The sequence below is a fragment of the Anolis sagrei genome, chromosome 6 (genome assembly GCF_037176765.1).
Source record: "Anolis sagrei isolate rAnoSag1 chromosome 6, rAnoSag1.mat, whole genome shotgun sequence".
NCBI classification, from domain to species: domain Eukaryota; kingdom Metazoa; phylum Chordata; class Lepidosauria; order Squamata; family Dactyloidae; genus Anolis; species Anolis sagrei.
In genome coordinates, this window is record NC_090026.1 from 35,230,460 (window position 1) to 35,252,734 (window position 22,275).

Sequence of the window (22,275 nt, forward strand, 5' to 3'; positions counted from 1 at the left end):
CACTGCGCCACCGGGGCTCCTTGGACAATTGTAGAGCATTTAAAAAAACGATCCTGCTCAGTATTATCTACTCTGACAGTCATTGCTCTTTGTAGTGTTGGACCAGGAATCTGGGAAAGCAGGGTTCAAATCCCAGCTTGGGTGACTTTGGACAAGTCACACTTTCTAAGGCTTAGATGAAGGCTATAGAAAATCTCTTCTGAACAAATCTTGCCAAGAAAATCCAGTGATAGATTTTACTTAGAGTTGCCTTAAGTCAGGCAGTCAACATCAACGTCAACAACAGTAAACTCTGATCTGACATAAGGAAACATTCTGTGTTCCCATATAGGTCTTGTTCCAGCCTTACATTGCTTTTGGTAAGTGATGCATAATGTAGTCTATTATTATGCTAAACCTATGCATACACACCATCATCATCATTACCCAGAGAAAAAAGGGGAAAGGAAAGACATCAATATTCATAGTTTTTTCTTAGGCGAAAATGTTGATCCCAGCTTACAGAGGGGCCTGGGGCTGCTGGCATTGGTACGATACTGGGAGAGATTAATCTCGTGAATGCGAGGTAGCCTCATTAGCATCCTGCTCTGAACGTAGGGCGTCTTTGTGACCGAAAAGATAAGGCTTACGCGCGGTCGGACTATGAAGGGCCCTGAAGGAGTTGGGAGCTGATGGGCTTTGTGTCCCTGGATAAAAACAGCTTGTATCTTCATTAACTCTGGTGTGTCCCCTGTGGAGACTCTCTAGAGGCAGAGGGGCTGGAGGGGATTAGGAATCTGCATTCTCCACCTGATCTGCCTTTCCAGACTAGTTTGGAATATTCATTTTAGAGATACGCTAGTTTAATTCCCCCAGGGGCATTAAAAGCAGCCTGTGCTTGAGATCCCAGAGGGTGGTAGTGGGGACCCTGCTTTAAAAGATATTTGGTACTGTGCACCTGCTCAACAGACAGATGTCAGTAACTCTAAGGTTGCATTGTGACGTTGGAGACTTTCAGCCCTGAAGCTGAGAAGCCTGATTCTGTTGTGTTCTTATAACCATTCGTTTGACATCAGAGGTCTGTTTTGGGGTACTGTTTATCTACTTCCAAGGAAACTGAAGGCTTCACATCAGGTCAGTGCCGAATCTTGCCACATTATTTCGCTGTACCCTGGATTGGAATATTGACTAGTCGTCTCCCACTTCTGTCTGCATCAAGCTCTCAGACTTGGGCTCTTTTGATGGTGGAAAGAAAAGTAGAAGGGGAAAAAGAAGGCAAAGGAAAGAAGAGGACTTTTCATCTCTAATTGAGGAGGAAGCCTAACCTGTGTAGTCCTTAGTAGGTGTCAAGGAATATCAGTGGACCTAGCAATTCATACTGATGTAAAGAGGTTTCCCTGGTTGTTAGATGTGTACTTTAGGAGCATCGGATAAATCAATGCTTGTCATTCCTTAGATCTCCTGTTCAAGACCCAGATCTGGGACACTGGCTTCTTCACTTTCCTATGACCTAATATAGTTTGTGAGCCATCTCAATCTTGTTTGTGCAATATTACAGTCATTGCCCTGCCAATTAATCACCATATATGACTCATTCTCTGGATTCCGGAAGGAAACCAGGTGTTACATGCCCATATTATCATATGGAAATATGACTTACTTACTTAGGTGATCCCTTGTTATCAGAATAAGATTGTCCTCCAAGTTAGGTGTACTGGCGATTCTTGACCTGCATGTTCTCCCTCAGTGAGGGCAGCAGTTTCTAGATGGAAGGCGGTCTCAGTTGAGTTGACTTGATGTGCCTTCCTCTTGGCACATTTCTCTCTTTCACCCTCCATTTGTGCCTCTTCAAATTCTACAGCACTGCTGGTCACAGCTGACCTCCAGCTAGAGTGCTCAAGGGTCAGGGCTTCTCGGTTCTCGGTGCCAATGCCACAGCTTTTAAGGTTGGCTTTGAGCCCATCTTTAAATCTCTTTTCCTGTCCTCCAACATTCCGTTCTTGAGTTTGGCGTAGAGCAACTGCTTTGGAAGATGGTGGTCGGGCATTCGAACAACATGGCCGGTCCAGCGGGTTGATGGCAGAGGACCATCGCTTCAATACTGGTGGTCTTTTCTTCTATGTGGTCGTTGATGGACTTTTAAAATGTGTGTGTGTGGGGGGGGGGGGGAGTTGTGGAGTTTTGAAAAGGCAGAATCATTATGATTAGGCAATTTTTTCAAGATAGGTTTTACAATTATCTGGTTTTGGATGGCTGCAGTTCTGCATTTTGCCCCTGTCCATTATTAAAGGAGGGGTCCATAAGAAGGCAAGGTGGAATCTGACAACTGCCAGAGACCTCTTTCTTCCTGAAGCAGTAAGCCATAGTTCCCTCTTCTTAACATATTTCTGATAAAATGACATACTATGTCAGTAGAGAATGCCTCTAGAACATGGCCATATAGCCCCAAAAAACCTACAACAAACCATATTTCTGTTGTTTGAGAGTTCAGAAGGTAAATTGAATTAAAAAATTCTATGGGCATGAGTCAATCTCTTCTTTCTAAGTTGGAACTTAATGGCTCACCTCAGCAAAGAAAGCACAGAAGGACTAGTTAATTGACTTGGAAAGATGGAAAGAACCAGGCCAATCCTTACACTTTGGAAAAGTCCATGCAAGAAGAGAGCAACACTCATGGCAGTTGTTTGTGCAGTTCTAAACACACAATTTATCAACACAAGCAGGAATACCCTTGGAGAATTCATACAATTCGAGAGTCAAAGAAAAGAACGTTGAGTTTGCCATTGTGTGAGAACATGTGAAGATACTCATCCCTGTGAGACACTTGGGAGACCAGTGGGGATGGTGAAATGAATATTGTGTGGGCGAATGAGCAGCAAAAGGAGTCCGTCTTGTACCTGCTGAGTCTCCGTGGGGAGTATCTCCCTAGCGCACGCAAGCTCAGATACTGACTGTCATTACTGGGGTGTTTGTTGTTACACAAAACATTTATTCACCATCTTCAGAGATCTGTTATGCTTTTATTATATGTAGCATTTCGACACTCCAATGTCTCATACTATGTCCCTTATATAGGAGATGGCTACTTGAAAAGTCAGTCATCAAAGCTCAGTGACAAAGGGCAGAAAAATGTGTATTCTTCTGAATCTAAGAGCTACGAGATAGAATTTAATGCTTCTTGATCTAATGTAGCTATTTCAAGCAGCTTGGGGGGGAAATTGTGTATTTTTTTTGGTTTTCATTTTATTTTGTTAGCCAATAGGATTAGATGAATGTGCTCTGCTTTCTCTAATTTTCATGTTTTCTCAAGCAGAAGTTGTTTTTTCCTGTTCTGCGTCCAATATCGTTCATATTTAAAAAGAAAATATATCTATATAAATAAAATGTAATGTTTGTTTGTGGGATTAACATAACTCAAAAACCACTGGACGAATTGACACCAAATTTGGACACAATACACCTATCAGACCAACAAGTGACCATCCCTCATAAAATCACTGCAGAACAAAACAGAAGAGACTTAAAAAGCCAAAAAACCCAAAAAAATTGCATTACAATGCATGTGCAAAACCACATATATATAGGCAAACACACATATACACACAAATATATACACACATATATACACACAGGCTGGGCCACTGCACACATGCACAAAACCACATATATACACAAACATACATATATGCACATATTCACAAATATATACACACATATACAGATATATACACACACAAAACACATATACACAGACTGGGCCACATAAACGCGTGGCAGAGGACAGCTACTCTGTGTGTGTGTGTGTGTGTGTGTGTGTGTGTATAGCTGCATGACTCTCCTCTCTCTCTCTCTCTCTCTCTCTCTCTCTATATATATATATATAAAGTTTGTGCATATTCTCCTAATACAACTTATTGTAAGTACCTTCTCTTAATATATATTGTGCACCTCTCTTCATGTACACATTTGAGTACTTGTTTTGATCAAAGGATGGGATCGCAACATTGGACATTGTGTGAAAATTGAAGCATAATTGCATCCCATGCTACTTTGGGAAATGTAGACTGGGGCAGTTCGTATTAAGGCACGAACCAACAAATTTAGCAGGCTTTCCTATTGTGATTCCACCTGCAGAGGTCAAGGTCAGTGCTAAAATTACAGGACTGGCCCTCATAATTGTTGGAATGGCTCACATAGCTTTTATGTTGGGGCATAATTTGGCTGGCCTATTGGACCTCTCCATCACGTTCCTTTGTGGCTTTTTGTCTCCAGCTCTTTACTGCTTTGTTTACTCAGGCCATCAAACCAGATCCATTCATATTCAGTGCTTGAATTATTGGAACATAAATCAATGCACGGAGAGCCTGTCATGCCCTCTTTAGTCATTAAGTTCAGATGACTACATGGACATGGTCACAATTTGCTAAATCTGAAAGCAGTCAGTGTTAACACTTGCGAAAGTACCTGCCATATTTCCATAGCCAGTATGGCCAGCTGAAATTAGCAGTCCCCAAAGGGAATATCTTCCAAGTTCTGGTCTATTCTGTATGTTCCAGTGTAGCATTTGCTGTATTCGACAACAATATTAACTTGTGACTTGCTTGTGTAAAACAGCCATCACATCCTGGATGTGGGAGCCAGAGCTATTCCATGCTGTTGAATGGAACTGACAGTCAAGTGTTTGAGGGGATGTGAGTCATAGGGTGAGTGTATGTGTATGTAATGGATAGAACACATCATGTTTAGTGAAGTACCCTATGCAACTCACAAAGGGCACTCGGGTACAAAGCAGGAGGTGTAGGGTGCAGACTCAGTCCTGCTTTCCTTTGGTAGATGCTTGAATTCACTGACATGGGGAGAGTGAGGATAGCATCTGTAGTTCAAGACTTTTCAAATAGTCATGATGGAAAAGATTCTTTAGAGACCCATTTCCAGTTACTGTAGCCTATACTGGATTGTAATTACCATGAGACGATGTGAATATTTTTCAAAATAACATATTGCTAAAGATAAAGGTAAAGATTTCCCCTTGACATTAAATCTAGTCATGTCCGACTCTGGGGGTTGGTGCTCATCTCCATTTCCAAGCCGAAGAGTCAGTGTTGTTTGTGGACGCCTCCAAGGTCATGTGGCCAGCACGACTACATGGAGCGTCGTTACCTTCCCACAGAAGCGTTACCTATTGATCTACTCACATTTGCATGTTTTTGAACTGCTAGGTTGGCAGAAGCTGGGACTAACAGCAGGAGCTCATCCCACTCCCCTGGATTCAAACTGCTGATCTTTCAGTTGGCAAGTTCAGCAGTTCAGTGGTTTAACTCGTTGTGCGACTGGGGGCTCCATGTTGATAATTTCTTGAATAGAGATATCTAGGACTGTAAAAGATAAGGCCGATGAGGTACAGTGGGATCACTACACCTGTGAGGATTCAGTACAGGAATAAAAAAATCCCATGGAAAGACATATTATTAAATGGTGGTGAACACACGTGGTTCATGGACAGCAATTTGTGGTTGTGAGAAATGATACAGCTCTGTTACGTGGATCCAGAAGGGTTATTTTCCTAGTAAAATATCCTGTATGTAAAATTCAAATCTTGGAGGAGCAAAGATTTCTGGGAGTATTATTTTTATTTTTGCTTGACAGAGATGCAGTAAGAAATCCCTGTGGCTATGTAATTGCTAAGTGGAATTGCATAACAAGCCTGCTTGTTTGTCGCTTTGCCCGTTGGCAGTTCTTTAAAACATTCCTTTAACTCTTGGTTTTACCTGCTCCCACATTCAAAAAATATTTATGACTGTTCCTCCTACCTCTCCTGGCTAGAAATGTGAAGGAAGAGAGAAATTTGGGAATGACTGTCATTGACAGGTTGATTAATAACATATTTAATGGCTTAAAGCAGTGTTTTTCAACCTTCCTAATGCCACGACCCCTTAATACAATTCCTCATGTTGTAGTGACCCCCAACCATAAAATTATTTTCGTTGCTACTTCATAACAGTAATTTTGTTACTCTTATGAAGCGTGATGTAAATATCTGATATGCAGGATGTATTTTCATTCACTGGACCAAATTTGTCACAAACACCCAATACACCCACATTTGAATTCTGGTGGGTTTGGGGAAAATTGATTTTGTCATTTGGGAGTTGTAGCTGCTGGAATTTATAGTTCACCTACAATCAAAGAGCATTCAGAACTCCATCAACGATGGAATTTAACCAGACTCGGTCCACAGAACTCACATGACCAACAGAAAATATTAGAAGGGTTTGAGGTCCATTGACCTTGAGTTTGGGAGTTGTAGTTCACCTACATCCAGAGAGCACTGTGGACTGAAACAATAACGGGTCTGAACCAAACTTGGTTCCAAATGTGAACACTGATGGAGTTTGGGGAAAATAGATCTTGACATTTGGTTACATCCCAAATAGACTACTGCAATGCACTCTACGTGGGGTTGCCACTGAAGACTGTCCGAAAGCTCCAACTAGTCCAACGCTCGGTAGCCAGGTTGCTCACGGGAGCGGGGTATAGGGAGTGCACAACTCCCCTGTTACACCAGCTCCACTGGTTGCCAATTAGCTTCCGAGCACAATTCAAGGTCCTGGTTTTAACCTACAAAACCCTACATGGCTCTGGCCCAGTTTACCTGCCCAAACGTATCTTCCCCTATAAACCATCAATGGCTTTAAGATCTTCTGGCGAGGCCCTGCTCTCGGTCCCACCACCTTCACAATGGTATTTGGTGGGGACGAGAGACAGTGCCTTCTCTGTGGTGGCTCCCCAGCTATGGAACCCTCTCCCCGGCGAGATTAGGTCTGCCCCCTCTCTCCTGTCCTTCAGGAAGCAGCTAAAATCCTGACTTTGGAATCAGGCATTTGCAGATAGATGGATGATCCGGTATAGACTAAGTTATTTGACCATAACGTTTTAGACTGAGTTGGATGTTGTTTTTAACGTGATGAATTGTTTTTAGAACTTATTTTAGAACTTATTTATTGTGTATGTTGTTTTATGACGTTATTTATTGTATAGCATTGAATTTTGCTTTTAGCCTTTCTGAGTCCCTCCACAGAGGTAGAGAAGAACGGGATATAAAGGTTCTAAATAAATAAATAAATACATTTGGGAGTTGTAGTTGCTGGGATGTATAGTTCACCAACAGTCAAAGAGCATTCTGAACCCCACCTATGATAGAATTGGGCCACACTTCCCACAGAGAACTCCCATGAACATACCACATTTTCTGATGGTCTGTGACACTCCCCTCACCACCCCTCCAGGAGTCCCGACCCCCAGGTTGAGAAACGCTGGCTTAGTTTGAATTCTGTTCAAAAAAACTGTGTCAGGTTCGTCATCATTCTTCTCACATCATATGACTAGCTAGCAAAAAACATGGCTGGGTTAATTCAATATATCAATATTCAGCACCTACGTCTTTACTACCATCACAACCCCGTTATGGTTATCTTTCCCCCTTGTTGCCTTGGCTCTTATTTCCCAACAAGCCATGACTCTGTTCCTGCATGAAGTCTCTCTTACGTCTGCATCCTGTGTCCTCACAGTTTCCTCTTCTTGTTCTGGGTTAAAATGATTAATTTTCCCCACTGAAGCTATGCCATTGCTTAGCATTCTTCTGCTGACATTTTTACAATCTATAGTTAATAGAGGGTGTCCTGAAAATTACATATATAAGCAGGAAACAAGAAGGAGGTGAGCTCCACATGCTAAATGATGCTATTTTAAGAGGTCCACCACATTTTAGCCTAAATGGGGAAAGGCCTTCTTCAGGAGCATTCAACAGAAATCGTCGGAGTTGTAGAAAACATTCATGAAAAGGTTGGACCATTATATCTTCAAAAATCATCTTATTTTTTTGTTTCCAATCTGTATTTTGGAAATTACAGAATTGAAACATTATTGAGTTTAAATTATGTACTGGTTGTTTTGATTTGTCTTGCTTGTATGTTTTCTTTTAACTAGCTTATGTGTTTTGTGTTCTTAACTGATAGTAATTTACTGTATAGTTTTAACTGCCTTGATCCATGAGTAATAATAATAATAATAATAATAATAATAATAATAATAATAATCGCCAATACATCACACAGTTCTAGACATTTGGGAAGTGTCCGACATGTGATCCAATACAACAGTTAGCAGAGTGATCTTGTTTGCTGTGGTCTCATCTTGTTGTGTTTGAAATAATGATGATGATGATGATGATGATAATAATAATAGTTTCAGCTAGAACATCTGTTCACAAAATATTACAATCCATGAGGAGATAAGAATCAGATAACTAGTCTCTTAAACTTTTCAGAGTACAGTATTATCATTCTTTATAAGTTGAGTTGTAGAAATTGCATGATCTTATGATCACAATTGAAGCTAGATTGGAAGATGGGATTTACATTTTATTTTAAAACCCAGGTATTACATTTTATGGATGGCATCCTTGAAGTGACTGGACTGACCTTGAAGGAGCTGGGGGTGGTGACGGCCGACAGGGAGCTCTGGCGTGGGCTGGTCCATGACATCACGAAGAGTCAGAGACGACTGAACGAATGAACAACAACATCCTGAATATTTCCAGTTTTTCTATAAAGAAGAAGGAGACAGTTTTCTAGTCTTTAAGACTATAAAGTTTTTTTGTGTTTCAGGAGCGACTTGAGAAACTGCAAGTCGCTTCTGGTGTGATAGAATTGGCTGTTTGCAAGGACGTTGCCCAGGGGACACCTGGATGTTTTACCATTCTGTGGGAGGCTTCTCTCATGTCCCCACATGAGAAGCTAGAGCTGACAGATGAGAGCTCCCTCTGCTCACCGGATTCGAACTGCTGATCTCTCGGTCAACAGTTCTGCCAGCACATTGCGCCACCGGGGGCTCCAGACTATGAAGTGAGACTATGAAATGAGACTTTAACATATGAGGATGCTTTTAGATGAATTTCCAAATTTGGAATCATGTGCTGAAGAGGAATTTTCAGGCTTCACTCTCCCTAACAAATAAGATCTGCTAGATAAACTAATTATTGTGGATACACTTAATTTTATTGCTTCTAGAATGGGCTGGATGTACGTGTGTTTCAAGGAAGGGTTGTTGTCTGCTCCATTGCCAAAGAAAAGACTAACTCCAAAGTATCAGATGGCAGAGGAAGCATCTGCACTGTAGAATTAATGCAGTTTGACGCCACTTTAATGACCATGGCTCAATGCTATGGAATCTTGGAATTGGTAGTTTGTTGAAGCACTGGTACTCTTAACAAAGGAGGTTAAAAACATTGTAAAACTACAAATCCCATGATTCTATAGCATTGAGCCATGGAAGTTAAAGTGGTGCCAAACTTCATTAATTCTACAGTGTAGATGCACCTTGAGTCTGTCATTTTGTCGTAGTCTGGAAATGATACATGTGAAAAATCCATAAACAATTTCACTTAGACATGCATATAAGCCATCTAGTTCTGTTCCTAGCCAATTGCTTCGAGAATTTGTTATAAAGCAGCGTGTAAGGATTGTGAGTACATAAATATTATGCTGATCACAGAATCCATTTTTTCTTGGTGCCCGGCTTTGATTGTTTTCGCACAAACAATCTGCTAGCCGCAACTACATCATATTTTGAGGTCTTCTTTGCCGCACTGTAGTTCATTGCAAGGCTCAAAGCAATTGAGAGCCATCTGGTTTCGAGCTGGCGAGACGAAGAGGTGCATAATTCCCTTCTAAAGTATAGAGTGTCATGTTGCAAACCTCGGGCATCCCATGAGAGTCAGGGGCGGGAGCGAGATGGTGAGCCTTTAGATTACACGTTGGACTTGAACATTGCATGCCTATGGTTTACCAGTGGAATGTGGTTATAGGGGGACTCTTACGTGGACTTGCTCTATCAACGTCTCGTATCTCCTGGTAGGAAGACTTTTACCCTAAGATCTGGAAACATAGTTTACTTGGAAAGATTGCACAGCATGGAAGTCTTCTTTGCTTCTTCCTATTGTTTGGATTAACTAGTAATAGAGCTCTTTGTTTTTATGAAGTTATGTTGTGATGGAGATGTTGGAAAAGAATCTCAATTTGGACACTGTTTCCCCCCGGTTTTAAAAAAAATCTCTTCATACCCCCTAAGGCGTCATCTCTCTGCCTTCATTCCTCCCATTCCATGGCATCCTCTCGCCACAGTCTGCTGAGGCTTTGTTCCAGGAATAGTGGGTAAGGGAGACTTCTGAGGTTTACAAAACAACCTTCAAGCACATATTTCTTGCAATTTCTTTCCATCCTACAGGAATTAGAACTTAAATTAACATGGTGATTATGGGGATTAATATGATATGGTAACTATGAATGCTGCCATGTTGGAATATTTGGAAAAAACAAGTGACTCAAAACAAACTTTTACCATTTTTCGTAATGAACCATGCTGGGTGTCTGCGCCCTACACCACTGGAGAAATTACATCCACAGGGAAGTAGCAACTAATAGTGAAAGCACCAAGGCAATGGCATCTCCGGCCCATCCCCTGTTTGGATATCAGTCAGCACGCCAACAACTTTAATCAAGAAATATTTTTCTAAGATCTACAGAGACACTCGCTGGAACACCTCAGCAAGCGAGAGTCCAAAAGTGGCAAGCTCAACCCCAGAACCTCAATCAATGGCTGATACCAAATGGGATACTCCCTCCTGGGCACACAAAAAACTGGGTGACTTGGAAGGTGCTGAACAGACTGCGCTCTGGCACCACGAGATGCAGAGCCAACCTTAAGAACTGGGGCTACAAAGTGGAATCCACAACATGTGAGTGTGGAGAAGAGCAAACCACTGACCACCTATTACAATGCAACCTGAGCCCCGCCACATTCACAATTGAGGACCTTCTTATAGCAACACCAGAGGCACTCCAAATGGCCAGCTACTGGTCAAAGGACATTTAATAGAATGCCAAGTTTGCAAACTTTGTGTGTGTGTGTGTTTTTAAAAATACAATACAACTGTTTGGTTCGCTCCTGACACAATAAGTAAATAAACCAATTTTTGCATGTTCTCATGCAACAACTCCCAGGATTCTATAGCACTGAGCCACTCTCTGTCTCATCCACGCCCAGTAGATAAGATTTATTCAACTAATTGTATCCACTTTGCATTTCTAAAATGCAGTGTCCTGTAGTATGTGTGTGAGAGTGATGGGGAAGGGGATTTTCATTCTGCTTCAAATTCCATCTGAAACTAACATTTTCCTTCTCTTTTTTTTTGTGTGTCTCAACAGCCAAAGCTGGGCCAGAGAGATGGTACGGCCACAAACGCCAATGCCCCACCTGCGGAGTCTTTTCCCTGGGTGGGGCCGAAAACAGTGGTGCTGCACAAGAACTCACAGGGGGGTTACGGCTTCACCCTCCGGCACTTCATTGTCTACCCCCCAGAGTCAGCGGTTCATTCCAACGTGAAGGTACAGTGTTCCTTTGCCTTTTCACAGTTCGCTTCACGCGGACTCACTGTTTCGTGGGTTTTTGAAAGTATTAATATAAAATATTTATGCCTAATGGAGTCCAGGGAGCGGTAGCCTGAGGTGTGGCAGGGAAGGCCTCCCTCCCTGGCCTCCACAGACCCTAGAAGTGTGGTGGCCTGAGGCATGGCGGGGAAGGCCTGCCTCCCTGACCTTCTGTGGCATGCGTGGCTCTGGAGGCTCTGCTGAGGTCTGTGGAGGCCAGGGAGGCAGGCAGGTGCTCTCGGGATGGGCCGGGAGGCGAGTAAGAAAGTGTGGGTAAGAAAATAATATATAAAATAATATATAAATATTAAAATTAATATAGCGTCCCAACTTTGCGGATTTTCACTTATTGCAGGTGGTCCTGGAACGGAATCCCCACAATAAGTGAGGGAACACTGTAATTGTCTTTCTTGATTTGTGGAGCAAGTCTGTGTTTCATAATATTCCAAGGCATTGTCTTGGAGGCATTTACAGTAATCTTGGAGAAGATGAGCAGGTTTCATTCTGGTCAATACTTGGATGATGGACCACTTGTCACTTGTCAGTGATGCCAAACTTGTGGCCCTCCAGGTGTTTTGGATATCAACTCCCAGAATTCTTGGCCATTGGACAAGCTTGTTAAGGTTTCTAGAGTTGGAGGTCCAAACATCTAGATGGCCACAAGTTGGATATCTTTTACTTAAGTGATGCCTTGATTTCCATCTTAGATAAAGGCAGAATATATCCATAAATATTACATAATAAATGTAGGAAGCTGACTTATACCAAATCAGAACATTGGTCTATCTAGCCAAGTATTGTCAATACCGACATCCAGATACTCTCCAGAAATCTAGTCTTTCCCAGCTGTACTTGAAGGTGCCAGAGATTTGCTCTACTAGGCCCGTGTCTCTACCACAGGTCTTTAGCAGAGTTAATGTGGATAGTTTTAATGACCTGACTGTTTTGTCCTTTGGGTTGTTGTAGGTTTTTCGGGCTATATGGCCATGTTCTCAAATGTTTTGTCCTTTGTTTTTAGTCTTGTTTGCTGTCACCCTCTTTGACCCACACAAACCTGCTGAATTCTTTGATATATACGGCAAATTCCACAGGTTTGCTACAAGCTTCCCAAAGCAAATTCAGCTGCTAAAGAATTTAACAGCTTTTAAAAATTTATTACCTGTCAGCCTTTAGGGTATCCTCCTGCCTCCTTTTTCATAGGAAATATTTTATTGGCTTCTGTAGCTTTTCTAAACCTGGTTTGTTGTTGGTGAGCTATAAGGGAATCTCATTTGCAGAACTGTGGATTTTTTCTATTGTTGTGTGCCTTCAAGCCATTTCCGACTTCTGGTAACCTTAAGCTTCACCTATTGCTGGTTTTTCTTTGCTTAAGAAAATGTTCACTTCTGCTTGTGAGAGTGTGATTTGACCATGGTCACCCAGTGGGTTTCTATGGCCAAACAGGTATTTGAACTCTGGTCTCCAGAGTCATTGTCTAATACTCTATCATTCTGACTCATATAGCATGGCTAGGCTGTCTGAAATCAACTGATTCCCAGGACTAGATGGAGCCTGATCTGTAATAATATAGTCTAGCATTGGGTTGTTTGCCTTTCCATCTTCTGATTGGCAGAAATCTGGCATTGGATGTATTAAATCAGTTGTTCCCGACCTTTTTTGTTTGTTTTTTTTTGACCAGGGACAATTCTCCAACATTAGTACGAAAAGGGTTATGAATCAGTTTTTGGTCAACTCTAGATTTAGTTTGGTTATTTGCTGTGCTAATTCAAAAAATTGCATTGGATAGACAACATCAGCTCTAGTTTCCGATATAGAACATACAGTATGCCATCCTGTAGTCGCCATCTGCTCGCCCACAGAAAACCACATTTAATAATCTAGAGCTGATGTGGTAGTAATAATCTTTGGTGGGTAGTCAGCCTCTCCCTTCCCAAAAATCCTCGTTGTCTCTGCACTATAAGAGGCTTTTGTGAGACCAGTCACTCTTGTTGCCACGTAGTTTTGAGGCAACAGTGTAGTAATGGTGATGCCGTGGACCATATTTTTGTTTTTGCGCAACGGACCACAGGTTGGGAACCACTGTGTTAAATGTACATATAGACTCATAAATTCCAGTGGTTAATTTACAAGGACATGTGTTTTACAGGTACTATTTGTAATTGTATAAGTCTAGAAATTTTAGTCCCAAAATTGAGCCCAAAATCCTGGGCTGACTACACGGGTTGGTGGAAATATTCCATCTTAACTCTTACAAAAAAAGGAACATTTCCCTTCTCTGTGCAGAATGGCAAAAGGTGAGAACTTATTCCATCCTGGGAGAACCTAAAAGAAGCACTGACGTCCCTATACTCTCTCTGCTGCTATAACCCATCTGGCGAGTAGTGTCTGTGTAGGAAAATGGGGTGCCCAGGGGTGACTGGCCCCCTGAGATGGCACTTGCACTTTTGTCCAATGGTGAACTATCCTGGCTTGAATGACTCCCTTTACTGGTTGCTTCTCTAATACATTGCACAGCCAGCATTTATACTGTGGTCCTCATCCATTCAGATGGAATTTTGTAACTTCTTTGGCATCATTTTCTTTGTTTGGTCCTTTATATCCTTTTTTACATGCTCTTAGATTGAATCTTGACTTATCCACGGATTATTTCAACATCCATAATTTTGGACTCAAAATGTTTCCTTCAACTTATACATGTGATCAAATATATAATGTAGATTCATTCAAGAGACAGGCTGATTCTTAGCTCCAAGTGAATGCAGCCTTAATAGCAAAGCAGTGTGTTTTCCTGAGTAGAGCAAGATGTGTGGATCTCTTTTATTACATATCATTTGGCCCTTAAATGCAGGCAGAAGGGCTGGTGTCCAAGGCTTTTAATGGATATGCTTTTATTCCAAAGTAGGAAGCTTCTACCTCCCCGCACCCATAGAGATTATTCAGTTTTGAGCACACCCACAACTCAGAATGTGAACTACTCCACTGACTAAACAGCACGGGTGTTGGTCTGCACAGCTTTTGGTGCTTCAAACTGTCTGGTTGATTTACCAGTTCGGTTTTCATTTGTTTTTTGTTTGTCCTTTTGTCGTGTCAGAAGCGACTTGAGAAACTGCAGGTTGCTTCTGGTGTGAGAGAATTGGCCATCTGCAAGGACGTTACCCAGGGGACACCCAGATGTTTTGATATTTTTACCATCCTTGTGGAAGGCTTCTCTCATGTCTCCACATGAGGAGCTGGAGCTGATAGAGGGAGCTCATCCGCGCTCTCCCCGGATTCAAACCTGTGACCTGTAGGTCTTTAGTCCTGTCGGCACAGGGGTTTAACCCACTGTGCCACCGGGGGCTCCCATTTGTTTTTAAGGAAACTTTTAGTTTGTTTTCAAAATTTTAATCTGTGTATGTCTTAAAAGGAGTCCCCGGTGGCGCAATGGGTTAAAGCGCTGAGCTGCTGAGCTTGTTGACTGAAAGGTCACAGGTTCGATTCCGGGGAGCAGCGTGAGCTCCCGCTGTTAGTCCCAGCTTCTGCCAACCTAGCAGTTGGAAAACATGCAAATGTCAGTAGATCAATAGGAACCGCTCTGGCAGGAAGGTAATGGCACATGACCTTGGAGGTGTCTACGAACAACACAGGCTCTTTGGCTTAGAAATGGAGGTGAGCACCAACCCCCAGAGTCAGACATGACTGGACTTAATGTCAAGGGACAACCTTTACCTATGTCTTAAAAGGTTTTGTCCATTGTACGTGGTTTAAAGGGTCCTGAGAGGAAATATATAAATACTGCTTGTTAGGCAATTAATTAATTAATTAACAAAAGGAAGCTATTGTGGAAGTAAAGGATTTCGGCTCCCATTTCCCTCAGGACTTTAGCTCATTTCATTTTTAAACATTAAGCTCAATTGCTCCGGTTTTTGCATTCGTTTGCATATAAGAAGTCTGAATAAAAATTATTTGCAGGTATTTTTCTATGTAATTTTGCTCCCTAAACCCATAATTTAAAAGTAATTTTGCTATTAAAATATGTGGTGCCTAGCCTACTAATATAGTCTAAGTGAGCAGGCTAGTTAAGTCAGCTGGACTCTCTTTCCTTTCCCCAAGTCTCCAGTAATTATTTCTCAATTACCAGAGGTGAAATTCTTCACTCACCCCAACACTTCCATACCTTTTGCTAAGCAATATAAATATGCAATTAGTTTTAATCATTGTTTCTCAAGGCCTGAAGGTCTTAAAGTATAGCTATAGTGCCACCTGTACCTAAGACGATATCACACAGTACTGACCACTTTGGGAAAGTTCCTTTTCCAGTCTGTGACTCTTAAGATCCCTATCCAGCATGGTCATTGCTTTTGCTAGAAATGTGTGGAGTTGTGGTCTACAAAGCTAACATTCCTGGGCTCTCCTGTTGGCTGGATCTTCTGAGCCCATCTCAAAAACCTGGTAATGCAAATTTATCTACACACTACACCACTGAATTGGATCAACTCCCTGTGGGCTTTTAAATTTGATGTGTTGTTGAAGGCTTTCATGGCCAGAATCACTAGGTTGCTGTGATTTTTTCAGGCTGTATGGCCATGTTCCAGAATCATTCTCTCCTGATGTTTCACCCACATCTATTCCAGACATCCTCAGAGGTTGACTTTTCTCTAAGTTGAGAGAATTGGTTGCCCTTTAGGAAAAATCTGGAGATAGTGTGTCCTAGTAGATGTTGCTGGAGTGCAACTTTCAGACACTTTGACTACCAAAGCTGATGTTAAATGCTGGCAGTTGTAGTCAACCATCTGGAGGACAATATGATTCCCACCCCTGCTGTAGTTCTTCCCAGTGGAGTGGAAATCATCTATCGGACAGATGGCAAGCTGTTTAACCTCAGCAGACTGAAGACCAAAACCAAGTTACAACAGCATCTGTTATAGAACTCCAGTATGTTGATGACAACATTGTCTGTGTGCATTCAGAAGAAGATGTACAAGCCACCTCCGCAGAAGCATATGAGAAGCTCGGCCTGTCATTGATCATTGAGAAAACCAAAGTGCTCTTCCAGCAGTCACCAGCCAATCACTCTCCAATGCCAGAAATACAGCTTAATGGTGTAACATTAAAAAATGTTGACAATTTCCGCTACCTTGGCAGCCACCTCTCCACCAAAGTCAACATTGACACTGAAATACAACACTGCCTGAGCTCTGCGAGTGCAGCATTTTTACAAATGAAGCAGAGAGTTTGAGGACCGGAACATCCATAGGGATACCAATGTGCTTGTGTATAAAGCTATCGTCCTCCCAATCCTGCTATATGCCTGCAAAACGTGGACTATCTACAGACGTCACATGCAACTCCTGGAACGATTCCATCAGTGTTACTCTGAAAAATCCTGTAAATCTCTCGGGAAAGACAGGCCGACAAATGTCAGTCTGATGGAAAAAGCAATGACCACCAGCGTTGGAGCAATGCTCCTACGCCATCAACTCTGCTGGACTGGCCACATTGTCCGAATGCCCGATCACCATCTCTTAAAGCAGTTACTATACTCTGAACTCAAGAACGGGAAACTTAATGTTGCAGGACAGGAAAAGAGATTTAAAGATGGGCTTAAAGCCAACCTTAAAAACTTTGGGATAGACACTGAGAGCTAGGATGCCCTGGACCTTGAGCCCTTTAACTGGAGGTCAGCTGTGACCAGCAGTGCTGTAGAGTTGAAAGAGGCATGAATGGAAGACGAAAGAGGGAAACATGCCAAGAGGAAGGCGTGTCACGCCAACCTCGACCGGGACCACCTTCCACCTGGAAACCAATGCTCTCAAGATCAAGAATAGGGTTCCACAGTCACCTACGGACCCACCACCAGTACACTGATCCTGGAAGACAATCCTACACGGACAATGGGGGATTGCCTAAGTCAGTAAGTAGTTCTGATTGGATTCAGTTTCTCTAGCAATGACGGTCAGGTTTAAAATTGAATAGTGCTACTGTACCTAGTTTTGTAAAAGAGGGGTTTCCTTGGTTGTCGCAGACTGAAATTCCCTCTTCTACACAACCATTAAAGGTACATGAACCCTTTCTAGTCCTACACGTGGCAACCTTATCCCTAGCCATTGATAAATGCTGTGATCCATAATCCAACAACATCTGGAAGGTCACGTATCCCCATCCCTATTTTACAGTACTAAGGACGCTGCAAGACAGGCTCAATTTTGGGATCTCGGGACCCTGCCCCCCACTCCTGGCCCTCCAAAGATCTACCTCATACCCTGAGCACAGTTCCAAATTCCTGGGAGCTATTTGCTGATGTCCCATTCCATTCAGATGAAATGTCTGGCGTGGAAGTGCTGTCTCTGCGAGAGAGAGCCAGCTTTCCGGCTCCCGCAGACCAGAGACCTCACCCCCCCCCCCCCCGCTGCCCCCCTCCACTTTTGTCATTTCAGAAAGGGAAAGTGGATTCTTTGCCAGATAAGTTAAAAGGCATTGGAGGGCTGGGAGGAGAGGAGATGGGATTGTGGGATATGCATTAAACCGCTCCCCCCCATCTGTCCCTTTTCTGCAGCGTCAGCATCATCTCTACAAAGGGATGACTGTTGTATTTCATGTTTTGGACAAAAGGCTGTCTTCCTCCCTCTCTCGTTCCATCCCAACTCCATTTCACACAGTTATTGAAAAGTTGGCTCTTAGACCTATTCTCCCCCACCTCCCAACATACCCCTGCTAGTCCCTCTCTTTATCCCACAACCCAAGGTTGCTCTCTGTGAAAAGAATCCCAAAACTCTCAAGTTGTCAAGGAATGTTTTTTATTGTTGATGTTTTGTGAAGAGTCTTGGTCAAGACTATAAGACAGGAAGTATAATCAGAGGACATCCCAAACAGAAAACAGTTTAAAATTATAACAGTAAATTTTAAAAAACCTCTAAAAACAGAACAGTAAATAAAGAAAAACACTCAAAAACAGGGGAACTCCAGACAAGAAACAATCAGGGACAGCTAATCATCTCTCAACAAAGGATTCCCTCAGGCAGTAACAAGCCACACCAAAAAAATATATGTCAGGCCGTCAAATGCTAATCAAGGTGGCCAATTGAAACATGCACACCTAGCTCCAACAGACAAGAGTTCTTTCTCCCACCATGGTTTTTACACAGATATATAAACCCAATTTCCTAGTTTCCAACAGACCTCACAACCTCCGAGGATGCCTGCAATAGATGTGGGTGAAATGTCAGGAGAGAATACTTCTAGAACATGGCCATACAACCTGAAAAACCTACAACACGCCAGTTAGAAGGATATATATTTGTGATGGTTTGGAGTGAAAAATAATGACTAGACATATGCTATAGTCTGACTTTGTGCAGTGTAAAGTTTCCATAGAGATAACTTTGCTCTGTCTCCCTTCTCATGCTCTGCTTTTGAATTCAATTTTAAATTGATAGCCCACCTGAACAACCATTATATCACAGGTGGACAGTTGGAGTGGGGTGGGGTGAATTAGAGAACAATCTGGATATGCCCCATAGCTGGATACAAAATGTTGATATCTTCTGTTAAGATGGATGCAGGTCCTTCTGATGTTTTCAGCCAATGATTTCATTATTATGCATATGGCTGTGAGGACATAGCAAGATGCTTTTTGATCCCGATACTTTCCACCAGGCTGTTGCAATAAAACCATGATTTCAGGGAAGTTCTGGTCATTGTGAAGGGTGGAAGAGGATGCCAACCTCCACAAGAGCCTTCTTTCCCTCCTTCCTTCACTTCCGCCTTCCTTCCTTCCCCTTTCTTCTTTCCTACTCTCCTTTCTTCCTTCTCTACCTCTATCCTTCCTTCCTCCTTTTTCTTTTCCTTCCTTCTCTCTCTCCTTTCTTCCTTATCTACTTCCTTCCTTCCTTTGCTCTTTCCTTCCTTCCTTCCTTCCTTCCTTCCTTCCTTCCTTCCTTCTTCCCTTCCTTCCTTCCCTCCCTCACTCCCTCTTCCTTCCCTTTTTTCCTTTATCGTTATTTAGCTTTTTGTCATTTAGCTTTTTGGGGTTTTAAAGTCTTTTCTACTGCTTTTTTGGAGGCTTTTATGAGTGATAGTCACTTGTTGGTCTGTTAGCGGTATAGTGTCCAAATTTCATGTCAATTCATCCAGTGGTGTTAATCCCACAAATGAACATTACATTTTTATTTATATAGATTGGGTTGTTGTAGGTTTTTCTGGTTGTATGGCCACGTTCTAGAGCATTCTCTCCTGACATTTCGCCTGCATCTGTGGCAAGCATCCTCAGAGGTTGTGAGGTATGTGTCACCTCACAACCTCTGAGGATGCTTGCCACAGATGCAGGTGAAACGTCAGGAGAGAATGCTTCTAGACTGTGACCATACAACCTGAAAAAAACAACAACCCAGTGATTCCGGCCATGAAAGCCATCAACAATATTGGTCATTCTTTCCAAACTCCAGACAACAGCCAAGTCTGTGTCGGTAGTCTGGAGCAGATCCTCAGGGAAGAATAAAAGAAGGTATTGAAGGAGTCTGGGCTATTTCTTCTCTCCAGGCAGGAAGGCACATAAAGGTCAGCAGCTGGGAACCATGAGTTAGAACAGTATGAGTGGGATGGCTGAGCATAGTGGGTTAGGAATACTGCTTTATTTTGATTCAAGCTATTGGCTCACCTGGCTTGGTGTTATCGGTACACACAAGTTTTAGATAGGAATACTTGCCAGCTGTGCCTCGAAAGGCAAGGGGCTAGATAACACATTTCTTTTTGTAAAGCATGGTTGTTGCTGACTCTCAAATAATTTCCAACTTTTTGTGACCCTAAGATGAACAGGGAGCCCCCGGTGGCGCAGTGGGTTAAACCACTGAGCTGTTGAGCTTGTTGACCAAAAGGTCGCAGGTGCGAAGCCGGGGAGTGGCGTGAGCTTCCGCTGTCAGCCTCAGCTTCTGCCAACCTAGCAGTTCGAAAACATACAAATGTGAGTAGATCAATAGGCACTACTCCGGCGGGAAGGTAACAGCGCTTCATGCAGTCATGCTGGCCACATGAACTTGGAGATGTCTATGGACAATGCCGGCTCTTCAGCTTAGAAATGGAGAAGAGCACCAACCCCCAGAGTCGGACACGACTTTACTTAATGTCAGGGGAAAACCTTTACCTAAGATGAACAGATCACAAAGCTTTCCTTGCATATGCTCTGCTATAGAACTGTAGCTGTAGGTGGCAACTGAGATAGAGTTGGTAACATTGCCAGAAGGAATAAGTGTCTCCTATAGGTTGGACATTGCTTTTTAGAATCCTTCAGGAAAATGGTGATTTCTAAAAATCGTAGCTCTGCAGAGAAATCAATAACAGAAATCAGTAATAACATCACTTTGGTTCACTTTTGGTCCTTGGTCTGTGGACTGTAGATGATTGAAACCACAAAGAAAGTGCATGAATTGGACTAGACTATACATTTGTCCTTGAGCCCAAATGTATAGTCTAGTCCAATCCTTTCCTCAACCCTGATCTGAGGAAGAGGCAAGGACTCAAGACTGTGTGACTCACAACGTTTTTGAGGTGCTCATAAGCACCAAGAAGTTTTGCTGCTTGGAAAACACCATCATTTCAAGGTTGGTTGTCTCTGGAAATGTGCTGAGATCTTTTAGGTGGCTTAACTTTGTGCTGCTTCCAAGTATCTCTGAAACCCACATCAGGCACTTGCCAGACTGGAAGATATAGGTGCCACTGGCAGTCTGAGAGGAACACTCATTGACTTGTGATTAGCATCAGTTATTTGCAAAATAAAATGTGGTTGGATTAAAGATTTGCTAGGCGTTGTGGTTTTGGGGATTTTGTATACATACATATTGGCATTACAATTTAATGTCAGTGCCTTGAGGATCGTTCTGTTGAGAGGCAAGATAAAATCTGTTTTGAAAAGGACATTTTCAAGAGAGTTTTCATGTTAAAAATGGTCTAACAAGATAGACATTCTTTGTTGTTGTTGTTGATGCTGTGCCCTTTCACGCTGTTTCAACATATGGTGATCCTAAAGTGACTGTATAACTTTCTTCAGAGGGATTTATTTGCCTTTGCCTTCTCTGAGACTAAGAGAGTATGATTTGCCCAAGATCTGTGAATGAGCAAGGATTTGAACATTAGTCCAGTGCTGAAACCACTACATCAGTGGTTCTCAACTTTCCTAATGCCACAACCCCTTAATACAGTTCCGCATGTTGTGGTGATCCCCAACCATAAGATTACTTTCATTGCTACTTCATAACTGTAACTTTGCTACTGTTATGAATCGTAATGTAAATATCTGATATGCAGGATGTATTTTCATTCACTGGACCAAATTTGGCATAAATACTCGATATGCCCAATTTTGAATATTGGTGGGGTTTGGAGGGGGGTTGATTTTGTCATTTGGGAGTTGTAGTTGCTGGGATTTATAGTTCACCTACAATAAAAGAGCATTTTGTACCCCACCAAAATGGAATTGAACCAAACTTGGCACACAGAACTCCCATGACCAACAGAAAATACTGGAAGGGTTGGTGGACATTGATCTTGGGTTTTGGAGTGGTAGTTCACTTACATCCAGAGAGCACTGTGAACCCAAACAATGATGGATCTGGACCAAAATTGACATGAGTACTCAATATGCCCAAATGTAAACACTGGTGGAGTTTGGGGAAAATACACCTTGGCATTAGGGAGTTGTAGTTGCTGGGATTTATAACACATACAATCAAAGAACATGTTGAACTCCACCAATGATGAAATTGAATCAATCTTGGCAAACAGAACTCCCATGATGAACAGAAAATGCTGAAAGGGGATGGTGGTCACTGATCTTGAG

The 22,275-nt window shown here is 42.3% G+C and overlaps 1 protein-coding gene across 5 annotated transcripts in view; it reads left to right on the plus strand.

The window, feature by feature from the left end:
* ARHGAP23 (Rho GTPase activating protein 23) overlaps nt 1-22,275 on the plus strand; it is a 285,796-nt gene that overhangs the window by 155,289 nt on the left and 108,232 nt on the right. For all 5 annotated transcript variants that reach the window (XM_060780918.2, XM_060780917.2, XM_060780916.2 and 2 more), the window contains exon 2: nt 11,244-11,423. In XM_060780918.2, the coding sequence (XP_060636901.2) occupies nt 11,244-11,423 (180 nt within the window). The remainder of the gene's footprint in view (nt 1-11,243; nt 11,424-22,275) is intronic.